Source organism: Procambarus clarkii, chromosome 42 (assembly GCF_040958095.1).
Source record: "Procambarus clarkii isolate CNS0578487 chromosome 42, FALCON_Pclarkii_2.0, whole genome shotgun sequence".
Classification (NCBI taxonomy): Eukaryota; Metazoa; Arthropoda; class Malacostraca; order Decapoda; family Cambaridae; genus Procambarus; species Procambarus clarkii.
This window is the reverse complement of record NC_091191.1, coordinates 37,251,109-37,267,199: the sequence shown is the minus strand read 5'-3', so window position 1 is coordinate 37,267,199 and position 16,091 is coordinate 37,251,109. Positions and strand designations below refer to the sequence as shown.

The 16,091-nt window shown below is 45.5% G+C and overlaps 2 protein-coding genes across 2 annotated transcripts; one reads left to right on the top strand and one right to left on the bottom strand.

Annotated features, from left to right (window-relative positions):
* Positions 1–709: 709 nt before the first annotated feature.
* Positions 710–11,197, bottom strand: LOC138373571 (Kruppel-like factor 18). Its single transcript, XM_069339787.1, has 6 exons — positions 10,682–11,197; positions 9,893–10,135; positions 9,431–9,673; positions 8,969–9,211; positions 3,840–3,946; positions 710–848 (listed from the first exon to the last, which is right to left on the bottom strand). The coding sequence occupies exons 1-6, from the start codon at positions 11,195–11,197 to the stop codon at positions 710–712; spliced, it is 1,491 nt and encodes a 496-aa protein (XP_069195888.1).
* Positions 11,198–11,678: 481 nt separating this feature from the next.
* LOC138373570 (dynein heavy chain-like) lies at positions 11,679–14,964 on the top strand. Its single transcript, XM_069339786.1, has 4 exons — positions 11,679–12,331; positions 12,428–12,574; positions 14,022–14,270; positions 14,763–14,964. The coding sequence occupies exons 1-4, from the start codon at positions 11,679–11,681 to the stop codon at positions 14,962–14,964; spliced, it is 1,251 nt and encodes a 416-aa protein (XP_069195887.1).
* The last annotated feature ends 1,127 nt before the right edge of the window (positions 14,965–16,091 follow it).

Sequence of the window (16,091 nt, the reverse complement as noted above, 5' to 3'; positions counted from 1 at the left end):
GCTTGTACTATAGCAGTCCCTTCCAAAGTACCATTTTCATCTTCTCTTTGGATGATTATCTGAGCCTCCGTCTCGGTATTGTTCTCTTTAAGTGTTTTAATCTCGTCTTTTGCTGCTGTCAGCTCGCTTTACAGGTTGCTTATTGTATTATTCATATCCTGCAAATTCCTTCTGATATCCTCCAAAACCTGGGCAAACACTTTCACCATTTGGTCACATTGACTTTTCCCTGTTCTCTTCGAAGTCCCCACTGAATTTGTTTGTCCCTGTTCTTACTATGTTTACTTACTATGAGAGGGTTTGCCAGGAGGGGGGGCAGAGAGAGAGAGAGAGAGAGAGAGAGAGAGAGAGAGATTGGGAGAGTGAGAAGAGAGAGAGAGGGAGAGGAGGAGAGTGGCTGATTGTAGTATGGTCAAATCTATCCCATAGGTGCCAAATCCTGTTTGTGATACATGGGGGGTGCGGTATGGTGTATGTGTGTGTGAGGCGGAGGGATACGGGTGAGGGAGAGTGGGAACGTGTTTTTTTGGGGGGGGGTTCTGGTGGCGACTACTTTCTCACCTATGTGTGAGAAACTAGTCGCAAATGAGCCGTATATTTCTCGATTTTCGTTTGAGTTAATTTAGTTTATATCCAAGCCTAAGTTTTATACTAAATGAACATTGTACACCGTTAGATTGACACAAGAGACTGACACTTACCGGCCACTTCAACCTCCAAGTGCACAATAGGTGAGTTTATGAAGAAATCCGCGATCTGTAGGCCTTGTTTGCGCTCGCACCGCTGCCAGGCGCCAGGTTTCCTCCGTGACACTGATGTCGTACTCCTTGATTACTTGCAACTTTGCACTATCAGACACAGTCATTGAAACAACTATTTCTTATCCGGAGTGTTACACTTCGTAATACAGTTCCACAATGGTTTTCCTCGGTATCACTCAGATGGTATTACTCAGATGTCACGAGATATAAATACTTTTTCTAGGAGCGCATCAACAACGTGACCCTACCCTACCGCGTACCGGCATGTGTGTGTGTGTGTGTGTTTACTAGTTGTGTTTTTGCGGGGGTTGAGCTTTGCTCTTTCGGCCCGCCTCTCAACTGTCAATCAACTGTTTACTAACTACTTTTTTTTTTTTTTTTTTTTTTCCCCACACCACACACACACACACCCCAGGAAGCAGCCCGTGACAGCTGACTAACTCCCAGGTACCTATTTACTGCTAGGTAACAGGGGCACTTAGGGTGAAAGAAACTTTGCCCATTTGTTTCTGCCTCGTGCGGGAATCGAACCCACGCCACAGAATTACGAGTCCTGCGCGCTATCCACCAGGCTACGAGGCCCCCCCCCCTACGAGTGTGTGTGTGTGTGTGTGTGTGTGTGTGTGTGTGTGTGTGTGTGTGTGTGTGTGTGTGTGTGTGTGTGTGTGTGTGTGTGAGCCCTATTAGGTGCTCACAAGGCACAGAGTTCCAGCAAAAGGTCGTCTATCTTCACCGCTCTGCCTTCTTGGTTTGCTTTTCCTTCCGGTTATATAGAGAACGACCAATCTCCGGTGGCCGCTGGCTCCCAGTGGAATATCTGCCTCTGCCTCGTCTGAAAACAAACTCTAGCCAAGTTAATTGATCCCCTCTCTCCCTGCTCGCATTTCCTCCTCTAAATATATTGCCTTACAAAGTTACTTCTAAGGAATTTGAGCCTCTTTGAAATCACCTTTCCCCAGCGGGGGGTGGGAGGGGGGGGGGGTGATCATACGCTTCGATGACCAAAAAGGTAGTTGAGTGTCATTTACGAGGCCATTCTTCTGGTAAAAGGAAAGGAAATAAGCTGGGTGTATTGCAGCCTGTGTAAATAAGCTCTAGAGTTCTGATTGACCATAAAGCTCCCTTACCGTGTTCCTCGTCTTGCTGGAGTAGAGCCGAGACTCTGTACCAAGACAACAGTTAGATGATTATTAAGTTAATATGACATTAATGATATTATTATTATGACAAAATATGAGCTGTTTATAAATTTGGCAATCCGCTGTTTCCTGGCGTGGGTCTAGCGCCTCCCAGTTTATCTTTTGATGCTTAAAATCTCCAGTGATTATACGTCTTGGACTCATTCTGCGAATAAATGTTGTTACTCACTGTATGGTGCTTTGCAAGATCTGCTCTTCAAAGCACTTTCTGGATTTTCAAGTGTTCACTTGTGGCTTGTGCTCTCTACTATCCTTTCACTTGCTGCTTGATTCTTAAGTCATGCTGTGTAAATCCAATCGTGTCTGTTATTGTAATTTGCCAAAATTTCCCATTCAATTTAGTTAACATTACATTAAATGTAGCTCAGAGAGAAAACTTTGAGAAATAATAGAGAAAATAGATCAAAGGAAAATTGGAATACCTGTTAAAGATCATCAGTTAGGTTACATATACAGCATCAATAGCTAATGGCAAACTGAAACTACTTCATAAGTAGAAATAGATGTTTAAATTATCATATCGTCAGACTTAGCAAGAGAGAGGAATGGTAAAAGGGAAATGATAAGGACACATAAAAGGAGCAAAAAGAAGTCTTTAAAGAAGTATGCAAAATAAAATCAAAGTACCTCCCTGTGGCACGGCGCAGAACTACACCAACTAAGACAGAACGAAATATAACTTATAACACAGAGAGTTATAAAGAAGTAGAGAAGCCATTTTAAGAATGAAGACCCTTCGAAATTTGTTAAATGATATTAGATCTTCCCGTATATGCTGAAGACGACTGGCTGAGGCTCTGGGCAACCCCCTTGCGATAATGAACAATACATTACTGGGGGAAAAAGAACTACTTAGACAGCTTAGGATATACCTGTATTTATGAGAAGGGATAGAGTGGTGAATCATACTATAGTCCAGTATCACTGACATATATACCCAATCATTATTAGAAATTTTATTTAAAATCTATTGGAGCACCAAAAAAAAGACAAATTTCATAATATAACAAAAATAAAGTATTACATATCCATGAAGGGACCTGTGGTCTAGCAACCCGACTTGAATTCTACAGCAAAATATCATGTAGGTGATCAAGCAGGAAAGAGAAGGACTTTATCGCAACTTTTGAACTGCCAGAAAGCTCGGGACAAAGTACTTCACAAGTCATGTATATAAACATTAGAAGGAAGCCGGAATAACAATAATCGTTCTCACACGAAATGCGAATCTGTACTTAACAAGAAGCAAAGTTATAGCCAAATAGTTGCAATCATAATTGAAGCGGATAAGAAGCAGAGTACCACAGAGATCATTACTAGCACAAATTTAGTTTTTAATATTCGTCAGTTAACTAAATGATTTAATCACAACGACTTGAGACTGTCACAGAAGAAGGACAGAAAGCTGACTTATAAAGCTCGACATTTTAGGTGCTCATAATTAGGACAATACCAGCAGCGTATGCAACGACCCCAAACATTCGTGTAGCCTTTAGGAACCTTGACAAAGCGGATTTAAACAAACTTTGCCACCTGAAAACACACACACACACACACACATAGAGCAAAGCTGTATCCCAGCATTGCATAGGCCAATAGGTTAGCGGATTCCATTATTATCCATGTTCCAAATATTCATAGCACTTCAAAGAGCACCAGTTATTAGAACCTTTGTGATATTTGACCCAAAGCTGAACAAAGTAAGAAATATCAAGCAAGATAAGCAAGTTTAAGTACAACTTATTTATCGCGACTATTACCCTACCTTGAAGGACAACCACGCATAATATATCCAGCTAACAAGAGTAAATACCTGTGAAAAATATTAAGCTATAAATAATCCAAGGCTTAAGGAACGGATCATTGATAAGAGACTTACCATTTGTGAGCTGTTCTCCCAATGGGATTAGCAGGGGTACCAACACGTTCATCGCCATCCTCAACACGACCTTTAGCAACACAGTCGGCGACGTAAGGATGGCACGCCTGCAATATCAGTAATTACTGGTTAATATAAAGAACGTTAATGTCAGATGTGCACCGCATGTTGCAAGCTGCGCTAAAAACTCCAATTAAAATCTGTATACAATGCATTTATAAGACAGCCATCAAAGTATTATGATTTATACAAAATTTAAACCAAAATAAACTGCATTTTGCTGGGTTTGTATATAAAAAAAACTATTTAATTTAGTTTTCATGAAAATGTATCATTACGTAACGAGTCGTTATTAGTATATTATTAGAATTTTTATGTTACCTAATAGTATATACCTGACCTCCCTATGGTATAAATCCGATATGATCGCGTTGCGTTACGGGCCAGTTACAGCCCCGCTCCTGTGCCAGGTAAGTCCACTAAGGGCTCACCGTAGCCCGTGCTACTGGGAATATCCGCACCACACAGATATACACAAACAAACACACACGATCACAAAAAAACAATAATTACAGCTAGCTGGGAACAGCAGAAGACGGCGTTACAGATGGTCACATCAGGCACACGTATCCCACACTAATGTCAGAAAGAGCTTTTTAAGTGTTTGAATTGTCAATACGAATATCTGGTTAGACAAAGGAGTGGTAGAAAGAAATTCAAAACGCAATTTTAAATATGGACGTGTATGATTTAATGTTGATCTTGTGGATTATATAAACTACAGTAGTTTATTGATGAATCAGCAGGTATACATTTTTCTGTACATTGCCCAGGGCTGAAGTAAGCTCTTTGTATATACACAGATAAATGAGGTATATCTCTCGGTATATATATAAATATATATATATATATATATATATATATATATATATATATATATATATATATATATATATATATATATATATATGTCGTACCTAGTAGCCAGAACGCACTTCTCAGCCTACTATGCAAGGCCCGATTTGCCTAATAAGCCATGTTTTCATGAATTAATGTTATTTCGACAACCTAACCTACCTAACCTAGCCTAACCTTACTTTTTTGGCTACCTAACCTAATCTAACCTATAAAGATAGGTTAGGTTAGGTTAGGTAGGGTTGGTTAGGTTCGGTCATATATCTACGTTAATTTTAACTCCAATAAAAAAAATTGACATCATACATAATGAAATGGGTAGCTTTATCATTTCACAAGAAAAAAATTAGAGAAAATATATTAATTCAGGAAAACTTGGCTTATTAGGCAAATCGGGCCTTGCATAGTAGGCTGAGAAGTGCGTTCTGGCTACTAGGTACGACATTTATATATATATATATATATATATATATATATATATATATATATATATATATATATATATATATATATATATATATATATTTGATAAACGGACATTTGATAAACGGGAGAATCAAATGTCCGAGTGAGAGGGGACAACTGTTTGAACACATACACAAGGCACAGTCTTGTGAGTCAATCTGCACTGATATACATATAATTTATATATAATCATACTTAATAGTCTCTCTCTCTCTCTCTTTCTCTCTCTCTCTCTCTCTCTCTCTCTCTCTCTCTCTCTCTCTCTCTCTCTCTCTCTCTCTCTCTCTCTCTCTCTGCCTTTCTTACATTTCTCAGAAGTCGTGCAGCATTCCTTACATAACTTCACACAGATTATCTTAACCCAAAATCCGACAATTTTCCACAGAAAGAGTCCCACAAATCGGTTACCAATCCAGCCGCTAATTACTGCTGGGTGAACAGGCGCGAACAATTAAAGGAAAAAACCTGTTTGATCCCCCCTTTCCCAGGGCACGAGCCCTTCCTCCTCTCCCATCCCCTGTTCCCAGGGCACTTCCCCTTCTCCCCCCCCCTGGTCCCAGGATATCATGAGATTGGGCTCTCACTACTCTCACACTCCAGCATTGGCACCGGTGATCAATGGTTGGTTGAAGGGGAAATTTATGATAGACTGTCGGCTCCAGTGCTGCCAATGCAGGAGCTCATGCATTACCAATTCTATACGAAAATTGGTTTATTTTTATTTTTATTCAAGCGCCCACACGAGTATTCCTGCCCCGCTTTACGACCCTCGCAATCGCTGTGGTTTTACTGGCATCCATTTGTCACCTGCTTGTATATTATGATATACAAATAAACATTCATACTCTCTCTCTCTCTCTCTCTCTCTCTCTCTCTCTCTCTCTCTCTCTCTCTCTCTCTCTCTCTCTCTCTCTCTCTCTCTCTCTCTCTCTCTCTCTGTATATATATATATATGTATATATATATATATATATATATATATATATATATATATATATATATATATATATATATATATATATAAATATATATATATCTATATATATATATATATATATATATATATATATATATATATATATATATATATATATATATATATATATATTAGTATATTTTGGTAGCAGTCTTTCCTGTAGACATATATTATTAAATATGACCGAAAAAGTAAGATTAATAATACTAACACGAATTTTCTCGATCTTTCTTACGTTTCTTTTCACTGTTGATGGGGAGAAAGACACAAAGCAGAACGCTTTAAAAGAGACCAACGTCGTCTATGCCTTCAAATGCCCTCTTGGGGACTATAAGCCTCAAAAAAACCAGTATATAGGCAAGACAACAACATCTCTTTCCAGGCGTTTAACGATACATAAGCAACAGGGCTCCATTAAGGAACATATAATCTCTTCCCACAAACAAACCATCACCAGAGAAATCTTAGCAAACAACACAGAAATCATCGATAGATACAGCGATAGCAGGCGGCTTGACGTCTGCGAGGGACTACACATCAAGAAGTCAACACCAGCAATCAACAGCCAATTAATGCACAACTATATTCTACCCAATTCAAGACTCCGCTCCAATATAGAGGCATCAAGAAATATGGACCAATAGGCTTTCTACAATTACTTCCGTTCTATACCCATTGTTTCGTGTTCTGTCTTGTGTTGGAATTTAATACCCATTCAATACCCATTGCTGAAAGTTCGTTTTTCACCTCATCCACCTCATCCAAATGTAGATATAAACCTCGAAGATGTGTAAGCTCTATTCAGTTTCAGTTGTGTGTTTTAAACTAAAGTCTTTGAAAATGTAATAAGTTTTACGAAACGCGCTCAAGTGTCGCGTCAGACTAGAAATAAAAATGAATTTTGGAGAATTGATCTTTGAATTACCATCAACAGTGAAAAAAAACATTAGAAAGATAGAGAAAATTCGTGTTAGAATTATTAATCTTACTTTTTCGGTCATATTTAATAATATATATATAAATATATATAAATATATATATATATATATATATATATATATATATATATATATATATATATATATATATATATATATATATATATATATATATATATATATATATATATATATATATACGCTTATACTAAAGAAAACATTTCCAACATCTCTAGGATATATCTCAGTCTCAAGCTTCCCTCCGTGCCCTCTTTTTTCATTGGTATTCATTGTGAATATTTCCTGTGTTTCCACCCTGTCAATGCCCCTAAGGATTTCAGACTTCTGTATCATGTCTCCCCTCTCCTCCTTTTTATCAAGTTTTAGTTCCTTCAGCGTTATCAAGTTTAGTTCCCTCAGTCTCTCTTCATACTGCATCCCTCGCAATTCTGATACGAGTCTCGGTGCAAATTTCTGCTTCCTGTCAAGAAACTTCCTACTTAACAGGAAGGAACTTCCTTCTTGACTATGATTTTTTTAGAGGGGGATCCACTATGGGGCGGCATACTCTAAAACTGGTCAAAGTGTCCAATAGCCGTTTCAGAGTTCGAGGCACTATACTGCCTCCTTCAAGCTCTAAATGTTCTTCTGCCTCATCTATGTCTAAGATATCCTGCTGCCATCCTTGTAGTTCGAGGCACTCTACTCATCGGTGTTCGAGGTGGTCTATGGGAGTTCTTAGTGTTACAGGCGCATTATGTCTCTTTCGATTTCCAGACATCCTTTAGCCTCATTGGAGTTCCAGCGAAGCTTTCCGTAAAGGCAATTTTGCAAGTATTGCTGGATTGACTTGTAGACAGGATTAACTTCCTCCAGTCTGACGTGATCCGGGTTAAGTGGACTCGACAGGAAACACTTTTAGGATAAGTGACTGGCCGCTGACTCCTTGATTTTGTTACGTCATGTAACCAGCTTGACGGATACAGGAACGGGAGACTCTGTATTAGGTCTCTTGCACGTGACCAGACTCTCTTTCTCTGCACGTGACCAGGTTCACCATGCACGTGACCAGGTTCCCCATGCACGTGACCAGGTTCTCCATGCACGTGACCAGGTTCACCATGCACGTGACCAGGTTCACCATGCACGTGACCAGGTTCACCATGTACGTGACCAGGTTCACCATGCACGGGACCAGGTTCTCCATGCACGTGACGTGGTTCTCCATGCACGTGACGGGGTTCTCCATGCACGTGACCAGGTTTTCCATGCACGTGACCAGGTTCACCATGCACGTGACCAGGTTCACCATGTACGTGACCAGGTTCACCATGCACGTGACCAGGTTCTCCATACACGTGACCAGGTTCTCCATGCACGTGACCAGGTTCACCATGCACGTGACGGGGTTCTCCATGCACGTGACCAGGGTCTCCATGCACGTGACCAGGTTCACCATGCACGTGACCAGGGTCTCCATGTACGTGACCAGGTTCACCATGCGCGTGACCAGGTTCTCCATGCACGTGACCAGGTTCACCATGCACGTGACGTGGTTCTCCATGCACGTTGACGGGGTTCTCCATGCACGTGACCAGGTTCTCCATGCATGTGACCAGGTTCTCCATGCACGTGCCTAGGTTCATAATGCACGTGACCAGGTTCACCATGTACGTGACCAGGTTTACCATGTACGTGACCAGGTTCACCATGTACGTGACGGGGTTCTCCATGCACGTGACGTGGTTCTCCATGCACGTGACGTGGTTCTCCATACACGTGACCAGGTTCTCCATGCACGTGACGGGGTTCTCCATGCACGTGACCAGGTTCACCATGCACGTGACCAGGTTCACCATGCACGTGACCAGGTTCGCCATGTACGTGACCAGGTTTTCCAAGCACGTGACGGGGTTCTCCATGCACGTGACCAGGTTCACCATGCACGTGACCAGGTTCTCCATGCACGTGACCAGGTTCACCATGCACGTGACGGGGTTCTCCATGCATGTGACCAGGTTCACCATGCACGTGACCAGGTTCACCATGCACGTGACCAGGTTCTCCATGCACGTGACCTGGTTCACCATGCACGTCACCAGGTTCACCATGCACGTGACCAGGTTCACCATGTACGTGACCAGGTTCACCATGTACGTGACCAGGTTCACCATGTACGTGACGGGGTTCTCCATGCACGTGACGTGGTTCTCCATGCACGTGACGTGGTTCTCCATACACGTGACCAGGTTCTCCATGCACGTGACGGGGTTCTCCATGCACGTGACCAGGTTCACCATGCACGTGACCAGGTTCACCATGCACGTGACCAGGTTCACCATGTACGTGACCAGGTTTTCCAAGCACGTGACGGGGTTCTCCATGCACGTGACCAGGTTCACCATGCACGTGACCAGGTTCTCCATGCACGTGACCAGGTTCACCATGCACGTGACGGGGTTCTCCATGCATGTGACCAGGTTCACCATGCACGTGACCAGGTTCACCATGCACGTGACCAGGTTCTCCATGCACGTGACCTGGTTCACCATGCACGTCACCAGGTTCACCATGCACGTGACCAGGTTCACCATGTACGTGACCAGGTTCACCATGTACGTGACCAGGTTCACCATGTACGTGACGGGGTTCTCCATGCACGTGACGTGGTTCTCCATGCACGTGACGTGGTTCTCCATACACGTGACCAGGTTCTCCATGCACGTGACGGGGTTCTCCATGCACGTGACCAGGTTCACCATGCACGTGACCAGGTTCACCATGCACGTGACCAGGTTCACCATGTACGTGACCAGGTTTTCCAAGCACGTGACGGGGTTCTCCATGCACGTGACCAGGTTCACCATGCACGTGACCAGGTTCTCCATGCACGTGACCAGGTTCACCATGCACGTGACGGGGTTCTCCATGCATGTGACCAGGTTCACCATGCACGTGACCAGGTTCACCATGCACGTGACCAGGTTCTCCATGCACGTGACCTGGTTCACCATGCACGTCACCAGGTTCACCATGCACGTGACCAGGTTCACCATGCACGTGACCAGGTTCACCATGTACGTGACCAGGTTCTCCATGCACGTGACCAGGTTCACCATGCACGTGACCAGGTTCACCATGTACGTGACCAGGTTCTACATGCACGTGACCAGGTTCTCCATGCACGTGACCAGGTTCACCACGTACGTGACCAGGTTCTCCATGCACGTGACCAGGTTCACCATGTACGTGACCAGGTTCACCATGCACGTGACCAGGTTCTCCATGCACGTGACGTGGTTCTCCATGCACGTGACCAGGTTCACCATGCACGTGACCAGGTTCACCATGTACGTGACCAGGTTCTCCATGCACGTGACCAGGTTCACCATGCACGTGACCAGGTTCTCCATGCACGTGACCAGGTTCTCCATGTACGTGACCAGGGTCTCCATGCACGTGACCAGGTTCTCCATGCAGGTGACGTGGTTCTCCATGCACGTGACCAGGTTCTCCATGTACGTGACCAGGTTCTCCATGCACGTGACCAGGTTCTCCATGCACGTGACCAGGGTCTCCATGCACGTGACCAGGTTCTCCATGCATGTGACCAGGTACACCATGCACGTGACGTGGTTCTCCATACACGTGACCAGGTTCAACATGCACGTGACCAGGTTCACCATGCACGTGACCAGGTTCACCATGCACGTGACCAGGTTCACCATGTACGTGACCAGGTTCTTAATGCACGTGACGGGGTTCTCCATGCACGTGACCAGGTTCATCATGCACGTGACCAGGTTTTCCAAGCACGTGACGGGGTTCTCCATGCACGTGACCAGGTTCACCATGCACGTGACCAGGTTCTCCATGCACGTGACCAGGTTCACCATGCACGTGACGGGGTTCTCCATGCATGTGACCAGGTTCACCACGTACGTGACCAGGTTCTCCATGCACGTGACGGGGTTCTCCATGCACGTGACGGGGTTCTCCATGTACGTGACCAGGTTCACCATGCACGTGACCAGGTTCACCATGCACGTGGCCAGGTTCACCATGCACGTGACCAGGTTCACCATGTACGTGACCAGGTTCTCCATGCACGTGACCAGGTTCACCATGCACGTGACCAGGTTCAACATGTCCGTGACCAGGTTCTCCATGCACGTGACCAGGTTCTCCATGCACGTGACCAGGTTCACCACGTACGTGACCAGGTTCTCCATGCACGTGACCAGGTTCACCATGTACGTGACCAGGTTCACCATGCACGTGACCAGGTTCTCCATGCACGTGACGTGGTTCTCCATGCACGTGACCAGGTTCACCATGCACGTGACCAGGTTCACCATGTACATGACCAGGTTCTCCATGCACGTGACCAGGTTCACCATGCACGTGACCAGGTTCTCCATGCACGTGACCAGGTTCTCCATGTACGTGACCATGGTCTGTATGCACGTGACCAGGTTCTCCATGCACGTGACGTAGTTCTCCATGCACGTGGCCAGGTTCTCCATGTACGTGACCAGGTTCTCCATGCACGTGACCAGGTTCTCCATGCACGTGACCAGGGTCTCCATGCACGTGACCAGGTTCTCCATGCATGTGACCAGGTACACCATGCACGTGACGTGGTTCTCCATGCACGTGACCAGGTTCACCATGCACGTGACCAGGTTCACCATGCACGTGACCAGGTTCACCATGCACGTGACCAGGTTCACCATGTACGTGACCAGGTTCTTAATGCACGTGACGGGGTTCTCCATGCACGTGACCAGGTTCATCATGCACGTGACCAGGTTTTCCAAGCACGTGACGGGGTTCTCCATGCACGTTACCAGGTTCACCATGCACGTGACCAGGTTCTCCATGCACGTGACCAGGTTCACCATGCACGTGACGGGGTTCTCCATGCATGTGACCAGGTTCACCACGTACGTGACCAGGGTCTCCATGCACGTGACGGGGTTCTCCATGCACGTGACGGGGTTCTCCACGCATGTGACCAGGTTCACCATGCACTTGACGGGGTTCTCCATGCACGTGACCAGGTTCACCATGTACGTGACCAGGTTCACCATGCACGTGACCAGGTTCACCATGTACGTGACCAGGTTATCCATGCACGTGACCAGGTTCACCATGCACGTGACCAGGTTCCCCATGCACGTGACCAGGTTCACCATGTACGTGACCAGGTTCTCCATGCACGTGACCAGGTTCACCATGCACGTGACCAGGTTCACCATGTACGTGACCAGGTTCTCCATGTACGTGACCAGGTTCTCCATGCACGTGACCAGGTTCACCACGTACGTGACCAGGTTCTCCATGCACGTGACCAGGTTCACCATGTACGTGACCAGGTTTACCATGCACGTGACCAGGTTCTCCATGCACGTGACGTGGTTCTCCATGCACGTGACCAGGTTCACCATGCACGTGACCAGGTTCACCATGTACGTAACCAGGTTCTCCATGCACGTGACCAGGTTCACCATGCACGTGACCAGGTTCTCCATGCACGTGACCAGGTTCTCCATGTACGTGACCAGGGTCTCCATGCACGTGACCAGGGTCTCCATGCACGTGACCAGGTTCTCCATGCACGTGACGTGGTTCTCCATGCACGTGACGAGGTTCTCCATGTACGTGACCAGGTTCTCCATGCACGTGACCAGGTTCTCTATGCACGTGACCAGGGTCTCCATGCACGTGACCAGGTTCTCCATGCACGTGACGTGGTTCTCCATGCACGTGACCAGGTTCACCATGTACGTGACGTGGTTCTCCATGCACGTGACCAGGTTCTCCATGCACGTGACCAGGTTCTCCATGCACGTGACCAGGTTCTCCATGCACGTGAACAGTTTCTCCATGCACGTGACCAGGTTCACCATGCACGTGACCAGGTTCTCCATGCACGTGACCAGGTTCTCCATGCACCTGACAGGTTCACCATGCACGTGACCAGGTTCACCATGCACGTGACCAGGTTCTCCATGCACGTGACGTGGTTCTCCATGCACGTGACCAGGTTCACCATGCACGTGACCAGGTTCTCCATGCACGTGATGTGGTTCTCCATGCACGTGACCAGGTTCCCCATGCACGTGACCAGGTTCTCCATGCACGTGACCAGGTTCACCATGCACGTGACCAGGTTTTCCATGCACGTGACCAGGTTCACCATGCACGTGACCAGGTTCTCCATGCACGTGACCAGGTTCACCATGCACGTGACCAGGTTCTCCATGCACGTGACCAGGTTCACCATGCACGTGACCAGGTTCTCCATGCACGTGACGTGGTTCTCCATGCACGTGACCAGGTTCTCCATGCACGTGACCAGGTTCTCCATGCAAGTGACCAGGTTCTCCATGCACGTGACAGGTTCACCATGCACGTGACCAGGTTCACCATGCACGTGACGTGGTTCCCCATGCACGTGACGTGGTTCCCCATGCACGTGACTAGGTTCTCCATGCACGTGACGTGGTTCCCCATGCACGTGACGTGGTTCCCCATGCACGTGACGTGGTTCTCCATGCACGTGACTAGGTTCTCCATGCACGTGACGTGGTTCCCCATGCACGTGACGTGGTTCCCCATGCACGTGACTAGGTTCTCCATGCACGTGACGTGGTTCCCCATGCACGTGACGTGGTTCCCCATGCACGTGACGTGGTTCCCCATGCACGTGACTAGGTTCTCCATGCACGTGACCAGGTTCCCCATGCACGTGACGTGGTTCCCCATGTACGTGACCAGGTTCTCCATGCACGTGACCAGGGTCTCCATGCACGTGACCAGGTTCTCCATGCACGTGACCAGGTTCCCCATGCACGTGACGTGGTTCCCCATGTACGTGACCAGGTTCTCCATGCACGTGACCAGGGTCTCCATGCACGTGACCAGGGTCTCCATGCACGTGACCAGGTTCCCCATGCATGTGACGTGGTGCCCCATGCACGTGACTAGGTTCTCCATGCACGTGACTAGGTTCTCCATGCACGTGACGTGGTTCCCCATGCACGTGACGTGGTTCCCAATGCACGTGACTAGGTTCTCCATGCACGTGACGTGGTTCCCCATGCACGTGACGTGGTTCCCCATGCACGTGACGTGGTTCCCCATGCACGTCACTAGGTTCTCCATGCACGTGACCAGGTTCCCCATGCACGTGACGTGGTTCCCCATGTACGTGACCAGGTTCTCCATGCACGTGACCAGGGTCTCCATGCACGTGACCAGGTTCTCCATGCACGTGACCAGGTTCCCCATGCACGTGACGTGGTTCCCCATGTACGTGACCAGGTTCTCCATGCACGTGACCAGGGTCTCCATGCACGTGACCAGGGTCTCCATGCACGTGACCAGGTTCCCCATGCACGTGACGTGGTGCCCCATGCACGTGACCAGACTTTCCCATCATGTGACGAGGCTGTCTCTCATCTCGTGTTTTAGAGCTGAAATTATGTGACTCTCAAATTATTTCTAAGATACAAAAACCCTAAATATGTCAACTTTCAAAGTGCATCTGCCAATCTTTAGTCTATTTTTTAACAATTACTCATTTTTAACCAATTTTAATCTTTCGGCTCAATTTATTTCCAGCTCAACTTATGTGACATTGGTTAATGGTGTTTATCCCAATATCTCAGTTGTTCGTATGTTCTATCATCATCTGAGGTTTGAGAGCGGAAGCCTGAGGCCCTCCACTACCAACGGGTCCCCACTCAAACATGACTCCATGATGCTCATCTACTTCCTGGGAAATAACCAAGGAATTGCCTCACGATCAAGTCGATGGGATTAGTAAGATGTTTCTATTAACATAAACACTTTTAGAGAAGGATTACTTCTCTGATGATAAACCCTTTGAGAGAAGGATTACTTCTCTGATGATTCCACTAACAGCACTCTGAGAGGTATCTAGTCAACACACAAGATTGTCTTATTATTTCCCAGTTCTTTTTTAAGAATTCAAAAGGTTTCTGATAGGCACTCGAAGGGACGGTTATTCCTAGGAAGGTTCTGAGTTGCATATATGTTATACGCTCATCCCCAGAGCGTTATAAGACTCTTCTCGGGAGTGCCAACATCAGTACGCGTGTTAATTCACTGGCGTGACCGGTCGTTGGCGGCTAATGAGGCATAAAATATATATAAAAAAGCAGGATCAAAAGGCTAAATTATTTTTTCTGCTCGGATGTATTTATATGTGAAAACTGTATACACGCTTATCCTGTGGAATACTTATGTATATATATATATATATATATATATATATATATATATATATATATATATATATATATATATATATATATATATATATATATATATATATATATATATATATATTATTAAATATGACCGAAAAAGTAAGATTAATAATTCTAACACGAATTTTCTCTATCTTTCGTACTTTACGCTTCACTGTTGGAGGTAAATAAAAAATCAATTCTCCAAAATTCATTTTTATTTCTAGTCTGACGCGACACGGGCGCGTTTCGTAAAACTTATTACATTTTCAAAGACTTTAGTTCACAAATACACAACTGAATAGAACTTACGTATCTCCGTTTTTATATCTACATTTGAGTGAGGTGGAAGGGGTGATGTGGCATTAACACAAGACAGAACAAGATGTGGTATTAATAGGGTATTAATTTCATCAACACAAGACAGAACAAGAGTATTAATAGGGTATTAATTTCATCAACACAAGACAGACCACGAAGCAATGGATATTGAATAGAAGTGTTTGTAGAAAGCCTATTGGTCCATATTTCTTGATGCTTCTATATTGGAGCGGAGTCTTGAGGTGGGTAGAATATAGTTGTGCAATAATTGGCTGTTGATTGCTGGTGTTGACTTCTTGATGTGTAGTGCCTCGCAAACGTCAAGCCGCCTGCTATCGCTGTATCTATCGATGATTTC

Coding starts and splice junctions, on each gene's coding strand:
- LOC138373570 (XM_069339786.1), top strand. CDS start 11,679: ATGCACGTGACCAGGTTCTCCATGCACGTGACCAGGGTCTCCATGCAC. Junction 12,575..14,021: donor TTCTCCATGCACGTGACCAG/GTTCACCATGCA, acceptor GTACGTGACCAG/GTTCTCCATGCACGTGACCA. Junction 14,271..14,762: donor TGGTTCCCCATGCACGTGAC/GTGGTTCCCCAT, acceptor ATTTATTTCCAG/CTCAACTTATGTGACATTGG.
- LOC138373571 (XM_069339787.1), bottom strand. CDS start 11,197: ATGGTGAACCTGGCCACGTGCATGGTGAACCTGGTCACGTGCATGGTG. Junction 10,136..10,681: donor TCACGTGCATGGAGAACCTG/GTCACGTGCATG, acceptor ATGGTGAACCAG/GTCACGTGCATGGAGAACCT. Junction 9,674..9,892: donor TGAACCTGGTCACGTGCATG/GTGAACCTGGTC, acceptor ATGGTGAACCAG/GTCACGTGCATGGAGAACCT.